Below are 15,885 nucleotides of genomic sequence, written 5' to 3' on the forward strand. Positions count from 1 at the left end.
ATGTGTAGAGTAGTTCACCCTAAGCTGACACGTTCACCAGAATCTTCTCTTTTCTTTTCGTTTTAAAGATTTTATTTATTTATTTGAGAGAGAGAGAGCCAGAGAGTGTGGGGTGAAGGGCAGAGGGAGAAGCAGACTCCCCGCTGAGCAGGGGGCCAGATGCGGGACTTGATCCTAGGATTCCAGGATCATGACCTGAGCCGAAGGCAGACACCTAACCAACTGAGCCACCCAGGCACCCCACCAGAATCTTTGGTTCAACATCTGTAGCATTTAACTGATCCAGCCTAGGGTTCTCCGAAAGACCTAGACAATTATGCATCTTTCTCCAATTCATACATATATGTCCTTCATTCAGCATTTATTCAAAACATATTATGAGCACTTATGTGTACTACTGTGAGAGGAACTGGGGCAAAATGGACAACATAGGATCTCTGTTTTTGAGGGACTTGGAAGCCTATGGGATCTTAAAGAACAGACTTGAGAACAAGTAAGTGCTTAATTCTGCATTTGTTTTGAGAGGCAATTTTACCTGAGTTTTAATTAGTAAAGACATCTATGTATATTTTTAGTTTTGACTAAAATGAAAACTAGTGCTGGCCTTATTCATGTTTTTCTACTGCTAATGGTCTGTAGGTTTTAACTGGGCCCCAGAGACTGAGGTTTTTGTTTTGTTTTGTTTACTTCAGATGAAAGTTTGGGGTATCCCATTTTTCTTTGATTCAGTATTGTTATGAAACTTTAAGAAATAGCAATAGCTAATTAGTTATGGGATTACCTGAATAATTTCCTGCCAATTTTTCCTATAAAGTAAGAATTGCTTTGATTAGAGGCACTGTCCTGGGGAAGACCATTCCCAAGTCCAGTAGAGTAATTAAACTGAAGAGTGCATTTGGGGCTGACATTTCCAGGTAGATTCTGGCATTTCATATCCTTGGCTGCTACTCAAGCTTTGAGACACCACCACATGACCCCCTGGATCCTGACAGGGATTAGGAAACTAGTCACCTAACTGCACACAGTAGAATTTTGGCTTAGCTTTGGGGAGAGCTCAACAGGAGAAAGTATATTTCCATGCAATTCCATCCTGCTAATCAGTTAGGGTCCTAAAGTAATCAACAGCTGTGAGGTGCTCCACCTGAACATAACTCTTCCTCTTTCAGCTACATTGATCTCTTGCCATTTTTATCTCCTCTACCAAACTTCCTTTTCCTTCTCTTGTATTTCCTATATCTGAGAATAGCCCATGATGCTCCAAGCTACTGAGGTCATTGCTGATTCCTTGACCTACATTTCCTCTCTCATCTAAGCAATTAATAGACTTAGGAGCCAATACCCATCTTTTCTGCAACCCCACAGCTCCTGCCCAAGTTCCTATCTTGGGGGGACAGGCTCAGGTCTTTATTGTTTGCCTTCCTCTACTTGTTCCCTATGTCCGAAAAAGCCTTAGACCTCTAAACATGAGATATCTCTTCTCTACTGGATTAAACTTTTGGTTCTTTAATTCTTAGTCCATCTCTTGAGGTTTTCCCGGAAGCCTTCCCTGCCCACTCCTAAGCTGGGACAGGACTCATAGTCCATCAGATGTGAACCCACAATATTCTACCTGTCATACTGGATTTTCATTGTTGGTCACTGGTCTGTCTTTATCCCTCAGCTACTCACACAGGATTTGACTCATGGTAATATTCACCAAAATGCTACATGATGAGTTGGACTGAGTTGTTCTCCTATCTTAGTCTTTGCCAACTCCAGTTTTTCCCTTGATTTTCAGCTCCCATTTTGTTTTGTTTTGACTCCTTTATATCCATAGCTTCCTTCAAAACATGTCTTTTAAAACACCTCTTTGGTCATAAACTTATCCTACTTTGATTCATAACATCTAATCTTTATTCCTCTTGTCCTTGTGGCAATGTATGTAAGTTTAAAATGGTAACAAATCCAGCAAAAGTTATATGTGAACATAATAGTTGTTTTTCTTAAAACAGTCACCTTGGGAAACTGCCCACCTATTTTAATTAGACAAAGCCACAGTCATTTCTGGAGCTACTCTTTGGGGATGAATACCTTCACATTTTTCTGAATATATTTTAATAGTGACAAAGTTGGTCTTTGCAGGTGAGGTTTAAAATTTGTATAGAGCCAAGTCACCATGAACTATATTTAGTGAGTAAAGCGAATGCTCTAACTGGTAACTCTATGTGTCAACAACTAAAAAGTAATGTTATTATCTTTCTCTGAACATATTTGCACAAGGGAAATTCCAAAGCTATTTTGACTAATTATGTTATTTTTGAAAAGAGTTTCTAGCATCCCAAGGTGACTACTTTCAATAATAGTACTTGCTTTTTCATTGTAAAGTGCTTATTCAAATCCAGTTTGGAACTTCATAAGCCTCTAATACCTCTTCTCATACTTGTGTAGTGTTGTTTTGTAGAGACTGGGAATCAATAAAGCCATGATCTTTGCCCATAAGGACCTCCTAATTAGTTGAGAACACAGAAATACCAACAGTCTTGTGTAAAAAATAGGCATTTTAATAAGATAAAGAAGCAGTACAGTGGAGAGACTGTCTGTGAGGGGGAGGAATTTGTTACAGTGTCAGCAAAGCCTTCTCAGGACTGAAGGATTAATGATGATTAGAAGTTCACTAAAAGAAGGAGGGAAGGGGATGATAAGAGTCCTTCCAAACCAAGGGAACAGAAGGTACAGAGGCTGAAACAAGAAGATATGTTTGGGGAAATCTCAAGTAGTTCAATACTGTTATTGTGTAAAGTTCACAATGGGGGCAGAAAGGATGAGAGATAGGGCCCAATGAAGTAAAGGCCTGTATTTGCTGCTTTTAAAAGTTTGGACTTTATCCTGTAAGAGGCAGGAAGAGTTTCTGTGTGTAGGATTTTCCTTCCCAGTAGGATTGTAAACTCTCACATCCAATTAGTCACATAGGTTTGCATCCCCCCCCCACTCACCCCTAGCCCCCAAGATTGTCTCAGATCCATTTCTTCCTTTCCATTCTGACATTTACCTCATTAGTTCAGGCCTTCATCTCCCCATGCCTGGAGTGTTTCACAAACTCCTGACTGGTCCCTGGGCTCCAGTTCACCTTCTGCTCCTGACAATCAATTTTACACAGGATTATCAGAGCAACTTTCCTTCCCATCAAGTCTCACTCCTGTTCAAAAGCCTTCAGTGGTTTTCTATGATCTGAGAGATAACTACACCTCCCCCTTCTCAGTTGGTCCTTCAAGATCTTACTAATCTGGTCCCAATCCTCCTTCCCTTCTTTTTTTTTTTTTTTTTTTTTTTTTTTTTAATCCTCCTTCCCTTCTTGACTCCTATCACTGCAAATAGTGCCAGAACTCATCTGCTTATTCCCTTATCTGTACCTTTGCTTTTATGGTGGCTGTCCCCTGGAATGTTACAACCACACAAACCTTTTTGTTTGTTCTGTTTTCAGCTGTTTTCTTTTACAAATCGTAAGCCCACATATACCCATGCTTGATCATATTCCCCACTCTCCTCCCTGGAAGTAACCACTATTCTGGTTATATTTTATTACTATATACTGCATGGTATGCATCCATAAATAATCTATAGTATTGTTTTGAAGACATTTAAACATACATAAATGATACTCTTTATATCTCCTTTTGCATTGAGCTTTTCACTGTCATTTTTTCTTGAGTTATCCCTACGGAATGTATGAATATAGTCTCATCTATTGCTGTATTTCATTTTATAAATATGCCATACATTATTCATGGGTGGGATTTAGGCTGTTTCCAATTGTTGGCTTTTACAGGGATTCAGGGTGTCATATATGTCAGTTGTTGGCTTTTATAAACAATGTTACAATGAGTATCTTAGCAAAACAGGATTCTCCTCAAAAGTGGCTTGTGCATCCTCCGACTGTAGTATGATCCCATTGTGCTGAGGACACTGATACGCAAAGTAAGGCAGTTAAAGAAATACTTGCTAAATGAATGAATGAATGAATGAATGAATGGTGTAGAACACAACTGGGGTTGATGGCCGTGTTCCTTTTCAGTGGGCTTGGCGCCTGAGCCCCCATTTCCTTCTTTGACAGCGCTGGTCCTTCTCTAGCGCACTCCTCCATAGCCCGGGAGTGTAAGTATGAGTGTGTGGGGGCGACACCTATCTCACGGGAAGGGGTCTCTCTCTCCTGGCAAGTTCACGGTCTCGGCAACCCTAGCGTCTGAAGTTCAGGGTCCTATCACCCACCTCCTTCGACAGAGGCCCAGCCCAACGAGGCAGTCCAGCGCCGACTGAGTTAAGGCGCGTCGAGATTAGACGCGGGCTGGAGAAGGCTTGGAAGGGCAGTCGGAGGACTCGTAGTAGATCCCTCCGCGCGCAGCTCGGGCCGGCGCTTCTTCCTGCGGGAAACCCCTGGGTGCCGAAGGCGGCGGGGCCCGGCCGTGGCGACAGGGGGGCGGGGTTTGCAGTGGGAGGAGGCGGCCGAGGCGGAAGGACACACGAGGCTGCTTCGCTGCACAGCCGAGAAAGTTTCAGCCAAACTTCGGGCGGCGGCCCAGGAGCGGCAGACCTGGGGTGCGGGCAGTGGGGCCACTTAAACGCCTGAGCTTCGGGGCACAGCTCGAGGCCGTGAGCTTCGGGGCACAGCTCGAGGCCGTGAGCCGCAGAAGCAGGAGGAGGAAAGAAGAGAGTGGGGGACCCTCTGTGGGGACCCCCTCCTCATGTGGATCTGCGCAGGCGGAGGCGGCGGAGGAGGCGACCGAGAAGATGCCCGCCCTGCGCCCCGCTCCGCTGTGGGCACTGCTGGCGCTCTGGCTGTGCCGCGCGGGCCCCGCGCGTGGTGAGTATCCGGCCGAGGAGTGCTGTCCCCTGTCCCGGGGCCCGCGCACCGCCACCCCGGCCCGACCGGCCACCTGGGGCGATCATCCCCCCCCCCCCCCCCGTCCTCCACTCTGCTAGGAGGCCGGGCACGAGTGAGGCCACTCGGTTCCCCAAAGTTTGGACACCGTCAGGGCCTCCTCCCCCGCACTCCCCGCCGCCTCCTACGCCCCTCGGCTGAAGGGGGGGCGGGCCGCGAGCCTCCGAAACTCGCTTTCCCAGGCGCTTGAGTTCGGGGAGTTGGGTTGTTTTGCCCTTTGATTCCGCGTTTCCTGGGGTCGAGGGAGAGAGCCGAGTGCCGGCTGCGCGAGACGAACCCTCGCCGGCCGGGGGCCGCAGATGGGCTGAGCAAAGGAATGCCAGATTCTGGCGTGGAGGGAGCGGGGGCAGGGCCTCCTAGCTCTCAACGGCTTGTACCTCCGCTGCCAGACTTCGCTCTGGCGGAGGGAGGCACGCAGTCCGGGTGGGTGGGTTTGGTTTGGATGGGGACAGGGTTTCGTGGTGCGCCAGAGTCCTGACACTCCGAATCCCTGCTCCCGATGAATCCGGTGTGTTTTGCTCGGGGACTTTGAAAGGTGGAGGCAGGAGCAGTAGGCAAACTGGTGTGGCTGCATGCTGAGCCACATGATTTAAAAATCTCGACTGCTGTTATTCTTTCCGAGGCGCTGAGCTCGGGCGCTGTTTCAGAGTCTGTGTCCAGCCCCAGGAATGTGGTGTGACGATCACCAACTCCTCCAACCTGGCAGCAGCATTGGCTGCTCTTTTGGCATGGTTGGGGGTGGGGCAGGGGCGGGTGAGGAAAGTGGATACGTTAATTCAAAGTGCTTCCTTGGAAAGCCTCTTTATGGTTGGATATGAGCAGCAGTCTTTCCGAACACGGTTGGACCGAGGAAAGGGAAATCGAATCACGTCTTATCCATTCCACCCATAGTCTTAGAGTCCGATTTTCTTCAGACTGTTTAGTAGAAACAGCTTGGGTTTTGGAGCCCTCTGTAATCCTGGGTTCAAATCCAGCTCTGCCACCAACCAAATGGGAATGAAATTACCCAGCTAATAGGGTTAATTAAGAGAATGTATATTAAACCCATGGCATATAAGGTATTCAGAAAGTACTTTCAGGACAGGGCCGTGTTTTATTTTTAAGGAACTCTGCTTCCAGTGGGTTGGTAGCTTATGCATGTTTGTTAAACTGAGATTTCTTCTTTTCCTAGCCTAATCCGAGGAAAGTTTTTACCTTTACCAAAAAAAAAAAAAAAAACCAACAACAAAACAAACAAACAAACAAAACCCCAAAAAAACAAAAAAAGTGGTACATGAGCTATGTCTTTTTGCAAAGAAAAGGTTAAAAAGATGATGAGCTTCAGAAAAATTTGCTCTTTGTTCATTGTTAACAGACAGTTGGCGTGCCAATCACAGATGTCTAAAAGAGAACACATTTTTTGTTTGTTTGTTTTAATCTTTTTATCACAGTACTGTGTTGTTCATCACCAACCAGGTACTTCTTGGAAAGCTCTAATTCCATGCACCACTATGTCCCTAAGGATTTCAGAAGTGGACCAGGAGGCTGTGTAATGATGAACCAAAAATCATTGTTTCAGAAACATTTAACGAAATAGGATGGCATTTTTGCCTTTCCTTTTTCTTTTGAGTTAAAGCTTGACTGTAAGTGTAGATTTATGATAAAAAGGACTATAAACAATGGGCTAGTCTGAGGATTACAATCCTTGGTTTCTAACATTAACTTGGTTTAGTAAATAACTTAATCTTCATGGTAGGTACTCTCCTCACTTATGAAAAGAACTGAAGAAATAATCTTAGAGAGTTGGAGGGAATAATAAATAAGACTGCAAAGCAATTTTCAAAATTAAGTGTTAAATGGTAAGATCGATGTCAGAAATTGGATTACTTTGACACATAAGGCTTCTCTCATTCTAGGACCTCAGAACATAGAATGATATCCTCTTATATACTTTGGTACTGATGACGTAGTGCTATTACCAGCAAGCTTTAAGGTGGACAAGTTGAATGTTAGTTACTTCAAAGGACTAGATATGGATATGTTGATTTTTAGGTAGGTGTTCTCCAGATGCTAAACTACTGCAATAAAATATTTTAAAAACCTGTTTTTTGGTATAAATCTTAAATCTTTTCAGAGTCTAGTAGTGAAGGCTTCTTGAATCTTCTTGATCTGTTATCATTGTGTTTTTGTCAAGGTACCAATTATAACACATACTTCCAATTTTTGAGTGTTCCTGTATTTGGGATTGTGGCCAGTTGTTAATTTAAATATCATTGAGTTCCTAAGGCAAGAAGCAGTCAACCCATCTGATTGTCTAAACAGCTATCCAAGACCACCTCTTGCTCCTTGTTTTCTTTTGCTTTGTAATGGGAAGTGATTCCCTGGTTTTGAAGCCTGCTAGATAATTTCTCAGCTGAATTCTTCTCTTGCTTTTAAAAAAAGAAATCACAAAGAGCAATTTTTTTTTTTCTTTCAGTTGAGGATGAAGTTTATCCTAACACTATTTTTCTTTTTTCTTTCTTTTGGTTCTTTCTATCTTATTATTCTTTGGCAGGGACAGGGTGGGGGTGGTAGAGGTAGGAGGAAGGAGAGTGATTATCTCTTGTCTTTCTTTTCTTTTTCCTGATGTTTTGATTTTTTAAAATATTAACCCACATCTTCTTGTCATCCCACTGTGCTATTCCCACTCTACTGTCTCTTCCATGGGCTTCCTGTGGTATAGAGGAGTAAACGTTTCGTTTACCTGAATTGTATTTGCTGACTTCAGGACCTTTAGAAAATGTTGAAATTCAGTGGGATATGCTTAGATGCTTCAGAGCAGCCTTACAATACATTTTAAAAATATCACACCCGCAGAAATTCTATTTTGCCCACAAAATTTGCATTGATCTAGTTCCCACTCTGATGCCATTCCTGGTAGTTCTTCTCCTAACCCCATCCCCTGTGATAGAAGGAGGCTCCATGTCCTGGCTGCATCAAAATCAGCTGATGATCAAAATCAGACTCAACACCCAGGGATTCTGATACAGCAGGTCTGAGAATCTGTGTTTTTCAAGGTTTACAGTAACTTGTTGGAACCCACTGATAGTTCATTATTCTGCCTTGAAGTGTATATAGTGTATATATGGGGGTCTTTCCTTCTTAATTTTAATAATTTCCAGAATTAATCTAACCTTAGCTATACCGGTGTTTTAACCCTCTATCAAAGATTTTTAAAATTGCTAACATAAAATCTGTTGAGTATAATGCCATTTCTTCTTGTTCATCTGGACACAGTGGGTCTCCATTGTCTCTTTAGAAGGGCTTCATATATTTGAAAGATATATTATAAATCCTCTCCCAGATCCTTTTCTTGTCTGTTGTCCTTTTTTCTTCAAGTTTCACTCATATATATAATTTTGGACTCCCTTTATTTATCCTTAGTGCTTTTTTGAGTAAAAAATCCTAAGCCATGGTTTGAATGAAAATATAGTAAGAGATTTTACATTTTCCTTATATTATGTTTTCATTTGTTATTTAAGTGCTTGCTTTCTTGACATTTCTGTCTGGATGCCACAAGTTGAATGTTTCATTTTCCTCCTCTTTCCCTTTTTTGCAGATGACTTGAAACCAAAAGGTTTTATTTTCTTCTACTCTGCTGTTTTTATTGGTCTACCATATGTATAATATTTTGGAAAGATCACTGGACTAGGAGCCAGAAGACCAGTGTTCTCCTCCAGGTCTATATTTAATTAGTATTGTAATCTTGTGAGAGGGATTTTGGTCCTCCATTTGTTCAGGTATGTTGTCCATAGTCACTGAGCCAGTTAGAGTTGAGACTAGAATCTCTCCTTTGGTCCTCAGTCCAGTGCTTCCTCCACTCTCCACACCACTTCTATCTTTTGTACAAATGAGCTCATGTACACGAAAACACTTAGAACATCCTCAAGTGCTTATTGTTAGTGTGTACTTCTTGAGGAAGAGAATTGTGTTTTTTCACTTATGCATTTTTTTCCTAATGCCCTTTCCCTGTACCTGGCACAGTGCCTTGGCATCTAATAGACATTCAATAAATGTTCATTCAATTGACCAATTATTTATAGTCATTTTCTTATTCTAGATTACTATGGTAATCCAAGACAGGTTTTTTTTTTTTTTTATAGTATTTTCAAGAGTCATTGCTTACCTTGCATTTGGGGAAAAACCAAATTTTTCCCTTCCCCACATGTTTTATTTAAACTTGCCATTTTGAAATTCAGTGTGTGTGTGTGTATGTGTGTGTGTGTGTGTGTGTGTGTGTGGTTTCTTCTCTTTTTTTTCTGATCACTTCTGCAAATCATAAAGGTCACTTTGACTTTGGAATTTAACCTCAAAGGCGCTGTCATCCACCCCCTGCCTCTCACTTGAGCTGTTTCTACTGTTTCCTGTATTACTATATTACTAGATCAGCAATTTCTGTTATTTTGTTCAGAGTTGCCACACTTTATTGTAATTTGGTCATTTGGGGGATTATTGGAATGGTATTTTTAAAATTAGAGTTAACTAAGTTTATGTTTGTTTTGATGATTTTTTGAGGTTTTATTTTTTTATTTTTATTTATTTATTTATTTTTTAAGATTTTATTTATTTACTTGACAGAGAGATCACAAGCAGGCAGAGAGAGAGGAGGAAGCAGGCTCCCTGCTGAGCAGAGAGCCCGATGTGGGGCTCGATCCCAGGACTCTGAGATCATGACCTGAGCCGAAGGCAGCGGCTTAACCCACTGAGCCACCCAGGCGCCCCAGATTTTTTGAGGTTTTAAAAAATTTTCATTATGAGCTTGATATCACAAACTAGTATTAGATTAAGAGGATATATACGTTTAGTTAAGTTTTTTTTTCCTACCAAGAGAGTTCCCTAAAAGCCACTACCACAAACAAAACTCTAAAGATGAGATGTGATAAGTAAAACCTTGAGAGAACCATATAGTGCTTGAGCTATCTCTGCAACAAGGTTTACTCCTTGAGGGGAGGTACTACGTCACACACATCCCTTCTCTGGTTGATAAAACTTGTTTGGCATATGCCCAGCATGTAGAGTCATCCAAGCAACAGGTCGGCTTTGTTATAGCACCTGTGACTCCCGCTCTGTCCTCCCCACATTTGGGACATTCTAGAGGAGAGGCCCATGGTGAGTCAGGAGTGTGTCTTTATGCTTCTTTCTCCTTTGAAAAGAAAAGATCAGTTGGAAAGATGACCCCACCTATAGACTTTTATACTATCTCTTTATTAATTAATGGGTAGCTGAAATTTTCCTCTTTGTTGACTTACGTGTTGGCAGAAACTTTAAAATCCATCTAGTCCTTCTATCCTTTCCATGCTGGATCTGCTCCTCTTACAACATTCTTGTCAAGAGGTGGCCTACCTCTTGTGGTGGTAGCTTCCTGCCTTTGGAGGCAGCTTAGTTCATCTCTGGACAACTCTGATTTTTAGAAAGATTTTCTTATATTCAGTTGCAGTCTGTCTCCATATGACTTGTGCCCCTTGGCATCTTCTCAGGAATTTGCCTTATAGAGTCCTGAGTCCTGTGTGAGCAACAAGGATCCAAAGGAGTACTCTTCACTGAATTGATACCTACCCCTCCATAAAAAGAGTTAGACCTAGTGAGGGGCATGAAGATGATTCCATCTGGGGTGTTTTCCTGGAGATTCTGATTCAGTGGGTCTGAAATAATGTCTGGGAATTTGTATACTTAAGAAATAGCCAGTTAATTTATATATTAGGGAAGTTTGGAATCATTGCAGAGTGCAGAGAAACCAAGGATTTTTTTGGTTTATTTTTGTTTGTTTGTTTGTTTGTTCTTTGATAGTACTAGAGATAGGTTGCTTTGCCTGGGTCTTGTAGTCATTTTCTATCCTTGAAAATGCTTGCTTCTTGCTAAATGCCTAGCTTGCTGGCGAAGTTGCTCTGGTATCCCCAGAAGACCAGTAAAGTTGTTTTGTCTTAAAAAAATAATCTACAAACTATTCAGAATCTTAGGGCTGCTGTGTATGTGTTGTATATGAATTTGGTGAACGCCTTCTTATCCCTTCATAAGAATGTTAGCAGAGATGGCAGAATACATAGGTGTTCATTGGTTTTTTTGGTGTCCACTATGGAATTCTGTCCTACTCCTTGTGATGACACTGCCTTTGAAGAGGTCTCCTTTTTTATCTGTGAACACATACCTGGTATCAGGGATTTCCCTCAAATGTGTTAGTGCAAAGAGATAAAGCCCACTCATTTCATGCAGTCCTGCCTTCAGGCTGTCTGGGCTGCTGCGGCAAATGGAATAAGGAAGGGAGAATAAAGAAGGAATCAAGGGTCTCTTGAGCAGAACAGAGCATTCTGTAAGAAGGGGCCCAGGAGTGCTCCTCTGACAAAGACACTTAATGTTGCTGTCCTTTATAAGATCTAGAAAGTGACTTCAGATCTGAAACGATAGACTCAGGGCCTGTGGATGGACAAACTGCAGTTTTCATTTGTAGTGGTAGGTTTGCTGTAGATCTGTGCTTTTGTCCTTTCCTTTTTGAGACAGATACTAGTTGTGTGGCAGAAAATATGTTGTGACCTTAAAAAGAAGAGTAAAGCCAAGAAGAGTGGATGATAAAAGCCGGAGCTTGGAGTGTGAGAAGTGAGATAATTATTGCATTTATATGTAAGCTTCCATATAAGACTCTGGTAGGAGCCCTAGCTGTTGGCTCCGAGATTTATTATCTTTGTAGCTCTTCTGTCCCAGTGATGTGTCAGGGAGGATTGTGGTGTGTGTTATCCTTAATTTGTGTGTTTCTTCATGTGGTAGGGAGTACAGGGTATTCTGCTTTTGTAGATGTGTGGGAATCTTTTGACCAAGCAGAAGATAGGGCCCTGCCCCCAAGGAGCTGACATCATTGTGGAGATAAAGCAGATGAGCACACAATTAGGAATATGAAATACAAGTCATTTAAGTCACTTATCTACAGTCTCAGAAAGCAGTTTCCTGCAGTTGGGGTGACTAAGAGCTGTAGGGTCTAGGGGAGTAAGTTGCAAGTGTACTAGGGAATAGTGACTACTGGTGTACTCTTGCTAGGCTTTTCTGCTATTCACCCCTTCCTCTTTTGTAATTTAGAAGTATCAAAACTTAACTTGGGGAACAGATAAAGGCCCGTTTGTCTGGTGGGGGTCTGAATGTAAATTTGGCATATGTTGTGGTATCTATTATGTCTGTCAGTAGGTTTGTGGCAAGAGAGAAGGCTGGTCTTAGTCCTGGATGCCAGGCCTGATCTAGAACAAGTTAAGGTGGAGATATCTTCTTTGGAAGATCTAGTTCTCAGTGGCAGTAACTGAAGGAACTTCTTGTCATGGCCAGGCAATGACTGAGGTACAGTATGGACACACCCAGAGCTGCTGCCTCAGGTGGCATTGATTAATCATACTAACATCTCCCTCACCCACTGTGCTTGTCTTGGCAAAACCCTGTTCTACCAGCTCCTCAAAGTTTGTGTTTTACTAGATATGATTGAGCAAAGTCTTGGGGGGTCATTTTACTGTTCTTTGCCACTCTTGAACTGCGGTCAGTTACATTGGTCCAACTCTGGTGCCCTTGGACTTTGGCCATTAAGTGAGAGGCCTTGGTCTTTCTTCCCATTGGACTGAAGACCTTCCCCAGAGGCCTGCCTGAGGCAGTTTCTAGTCTTCAAGTTAGTTCCTTTCAGAATATTGGCACCTGGGCAGTGACTCTGATTCTTTGAATACGTCAGCCAAACTTCATGCCAAAATGGACTCAAAGCTTCACAAAGACAGGTTGGATCTATGGGTGTTGCAGAACCTGTTTCTGGGTTAAGAGTAGCTCCCCACCCTTATATATATTTAATCATATGAAGAAAGCATGTGTGTCTTTTATGAAGTAAGGAAAACATGACGATAATATTTTGATTGGAGTTGGATATCGTCTCCTCAATAATATGTTGTCTTTTAACAAATAGCATTGCTTTAAAATACAATTTTGCTTGCTGAATAAAATGTTGTACAAGAAGATGTGGTTACATTCTGAAGTATACTGCCTTGTTCAGAGGCAGGTACATTTTTAAATTTTTTGCTTCTTTTTCCTATCTTTTTACTCTCATCTGTCTTGTGAGGAGATTCTGGAAAGTTTTTAAGCCTTGAAGATTAAATAGTGTATTTTAACTGACCCTAGGAGGGACAGGTTGCTATGCTGGCATATTTATCCAACATTTAAATTAGAATAATTGAATAGTGTTTACTCACTAATATTTTCTGTTGAGTCTCTGAATATGAATGGTCAGAAAACTAGACAGTGCTAATGTGTTAACGTCTCTAAATGGTAATTGTAGTGAGCTGCAAAGAAACTTGTTTAATTCTCTGCTTTCACATGTTTTTGTCCAGAAAGTGTTGAGACTTGTTGAAGTTTGAGGATGTGTATATTTTATGATTTTTATTATGTTTTTGTTTGCCGTGAACATGCCTTTATTTATTTGCTAGATCTTCTTTAATTGGAAATGTTAAGGACAATTTACGTTATTACAACATTTGAAACACTTTCTAATCTTTATGAGGATTATTAGAGGAAGGACATATCTTGTGAATCATTCAAGTCCTTGGTCCTGTGTTACTATTTAAAGTAAGTGACAATGTTTCATGACTCCTGTGACATATACTTCCTAAGAGATTTAAGGAAAATGGTTGTACCTAAAAACATTGTAATATTTTAAGGTAGGTTTACATAGTAATAATTATTCCTCATGTTTATACATAATTAACTTATATTTATATTTTTTAAATTTTCTCTGGCACCTTTACAAGATATTTTTGGAGGAGGAGGTTACTTAAAAAAGTAGTTAAAGGGGACGCCTGGGTGGCTCAGTGGGTTAATGCCTCTGCCTTCGGCTCAGGTCATGATCTCAGGGTCCTGGGATCGAGCCCCACATCGGGCTCTCTGCTCAGCGGGAAGCCTGCTTCCCCCCCATCCCTCTCTGCCTTCCTCTCTGCCTACTTGTGATCTCTGTCTGTCAAATAAATAAAAATAAATATAAAAAAAAAAGTAGTTAAGGATGTTGAAAAATCTAAAAAAGTGTGAGAAAAATAGTCACAATCATCCCACTCAATATTTTGGTGTACATCTTTTTTTTTTTTTTCTACCTTTAGTTCTAAAATGTTTTGATTCATAATATATATATATACACAATTTTCTGTGCTGCCTTTCTATGATGGTTATAAATATTTCTCATATTTTTAAGCATTTTTTCATAAATTGAATTTTATTGGCTAAGTACTATTCTTTTAAAAATATTCTTGTTTTTTTAAAAGACTTTTGTTAAGATTTATTTTAGAGAAGAGCAGAGGGATAGAGGGAAAGGGAAAGAGAGAGTCTTAAGCAGACTCTGGGCTGAGTGTGGAGCCTGGTGCAGGGCTCAGTTGCATGGCCCTGAGATCATGACCTGAGCTGAAGCCAAGAGTCAGATGCTTAACTGACTGGGCCGCCCAGATGTCCCAATAATATTCTTATTAATTGGGTTACTATGTTTTGACCATTCCTTGGTTTGGTTGCATATTTAGTTGGTTCCATTTTTTTTCCTATATAAATGATACTCATCTTCATACAGAAATAGATTTGCAGAAGAAAAATTGCTATGCCAAAGAGAGTGACTTAAAGGAATTGGGAAACAGAATTTAAAAACAAACAGGAAAACATAGGAGAAAATTAAAATCTCTAATAATTCCATCACCTCCAGCCAAAACCCACAGTTAATATATTGGTACATTGTAGACAGGTTTTTTTCTTTTTTTCCCCTCTGTCTATTATTGCAATTGGGAGATTAGCATATATATAGTTTTATCATCTGCTTCTGTGCTACTTAAAATACTGTGAATGTTTTCCTATATATGTATTTTTTTTCTTTAATGATATAAAAGGCTGCATACTGTTCTATCTTAAGGATCAGATATATATATATATATATAATTTAAACTGAAATTAATATATATATTTATATATATATATTAATATAATAATATATATATAATTTAAACTGAAATTAATTCTTAGTTTGTAATGTTTTCATAATTATAAATAATGCTATAATGAAATTCTTACATATAAATCTTGGGAGGAATATTTATTTTGTTAACACTAAGCTCTCAGAAGTCAACTTATTGTATCAAAGAGTATGGACCTTTTTGTGTCTTTGATACACACTGCCAAATTCCCTTCCATATAGTTTGACCAAGCTATAGTTCCATTAGCAGAATATGAAACTGCCATTGTTGCCAGCTATGTTCAACACTGATTTTTGTTTTTAAAACTTAACTAATTTGATAAGTGGTAGATGCTTCCTCACCTTAATTTGCCTCCCTGATTACACAGTGATATTGAATGGTTTTTCATATGGTCAGTGGCCACTTATTTACTTACTTTGGTAAACTGTGTCTTTTACCCCTCGAGATACTCATTTTTTTGTTTCTGATTTATATTAAGGATATGAGTCCTTTGTCTTAAATGTATTGCAACATTTCAGATTGCTACTAATATATTATTTTTTTCTTCCAAATGTTTATTTAAGTTCAAGTTAGTTAACATATAGTGTAATATTGGTTTCAGGAGTGGAATTTAGTGATTCATCGCTTACATATATAACACCCAGTGCTCATCATAACAAATGCCCTCCCTTGTTTTCTTTTTTTTTTTTTAAAGATTTTATTTATTTATTTGATAGACAGAGACCACAAGTAGGCAGAGGCAGGCAGAGAGAGAGGAGGAAGCAGGCTCCCTGCTGAGCAGAGAACCCGATGCGGGGCTCCATCCCAGGACCCCGGGATCATGACCTGAGCCGAAGGCAGAGGCTTTAACCCACTGAGCCGCCCAGGTGCCCCAAATACCCTCCTTAATACCCATTGCTACCAATACTGATATTGAAAACTGTTTATTTTTTATTTTTTATTTTATTTATATTTTATTTATATTTTTATAATATTTTATTTATTTTTAATTTATATTTT

General features: G+C 40.5%; 1 protein-coding gene across 1 annotated transcript in view; it reads left to right on the forward strand.

Moving 5' to 3' along the window:
• Positions 1-4,629: 4,629 nt before the first annotated feature.
• The window catches only part of NOTCH2 (notch receptor 2), a 175,328-nt gene continuing 164,072 nt past the window's right edge, over positions 4,630-15,885 (forward strand). The window contains exon 1 of the mRNA XM_047724773.1: positions 4,630-4,837. Coding sequence (XP_047580729.1) covers positions 4,765-4,837 — 73 coding nt within the window. The 5' untranslated portion in view covers positions 4,630-4,764. The remainder of the gene's footprint in view (positions 4,838-15,885) is intronic.

This window comes from Lutra lutra, chromosome 4 (assembly GCF_902655055.1).
Source record: "Lutra lutra chromosome 4, mLutLut1.2, whole genome shotgun sequence".
In the NCBI taxonomy this organism is placed as follows: Eukaryota; Metazoa; Chordata; class Mammalia; order Carnivora; family Mustelidae; genus Lutra; species Lutra lutra.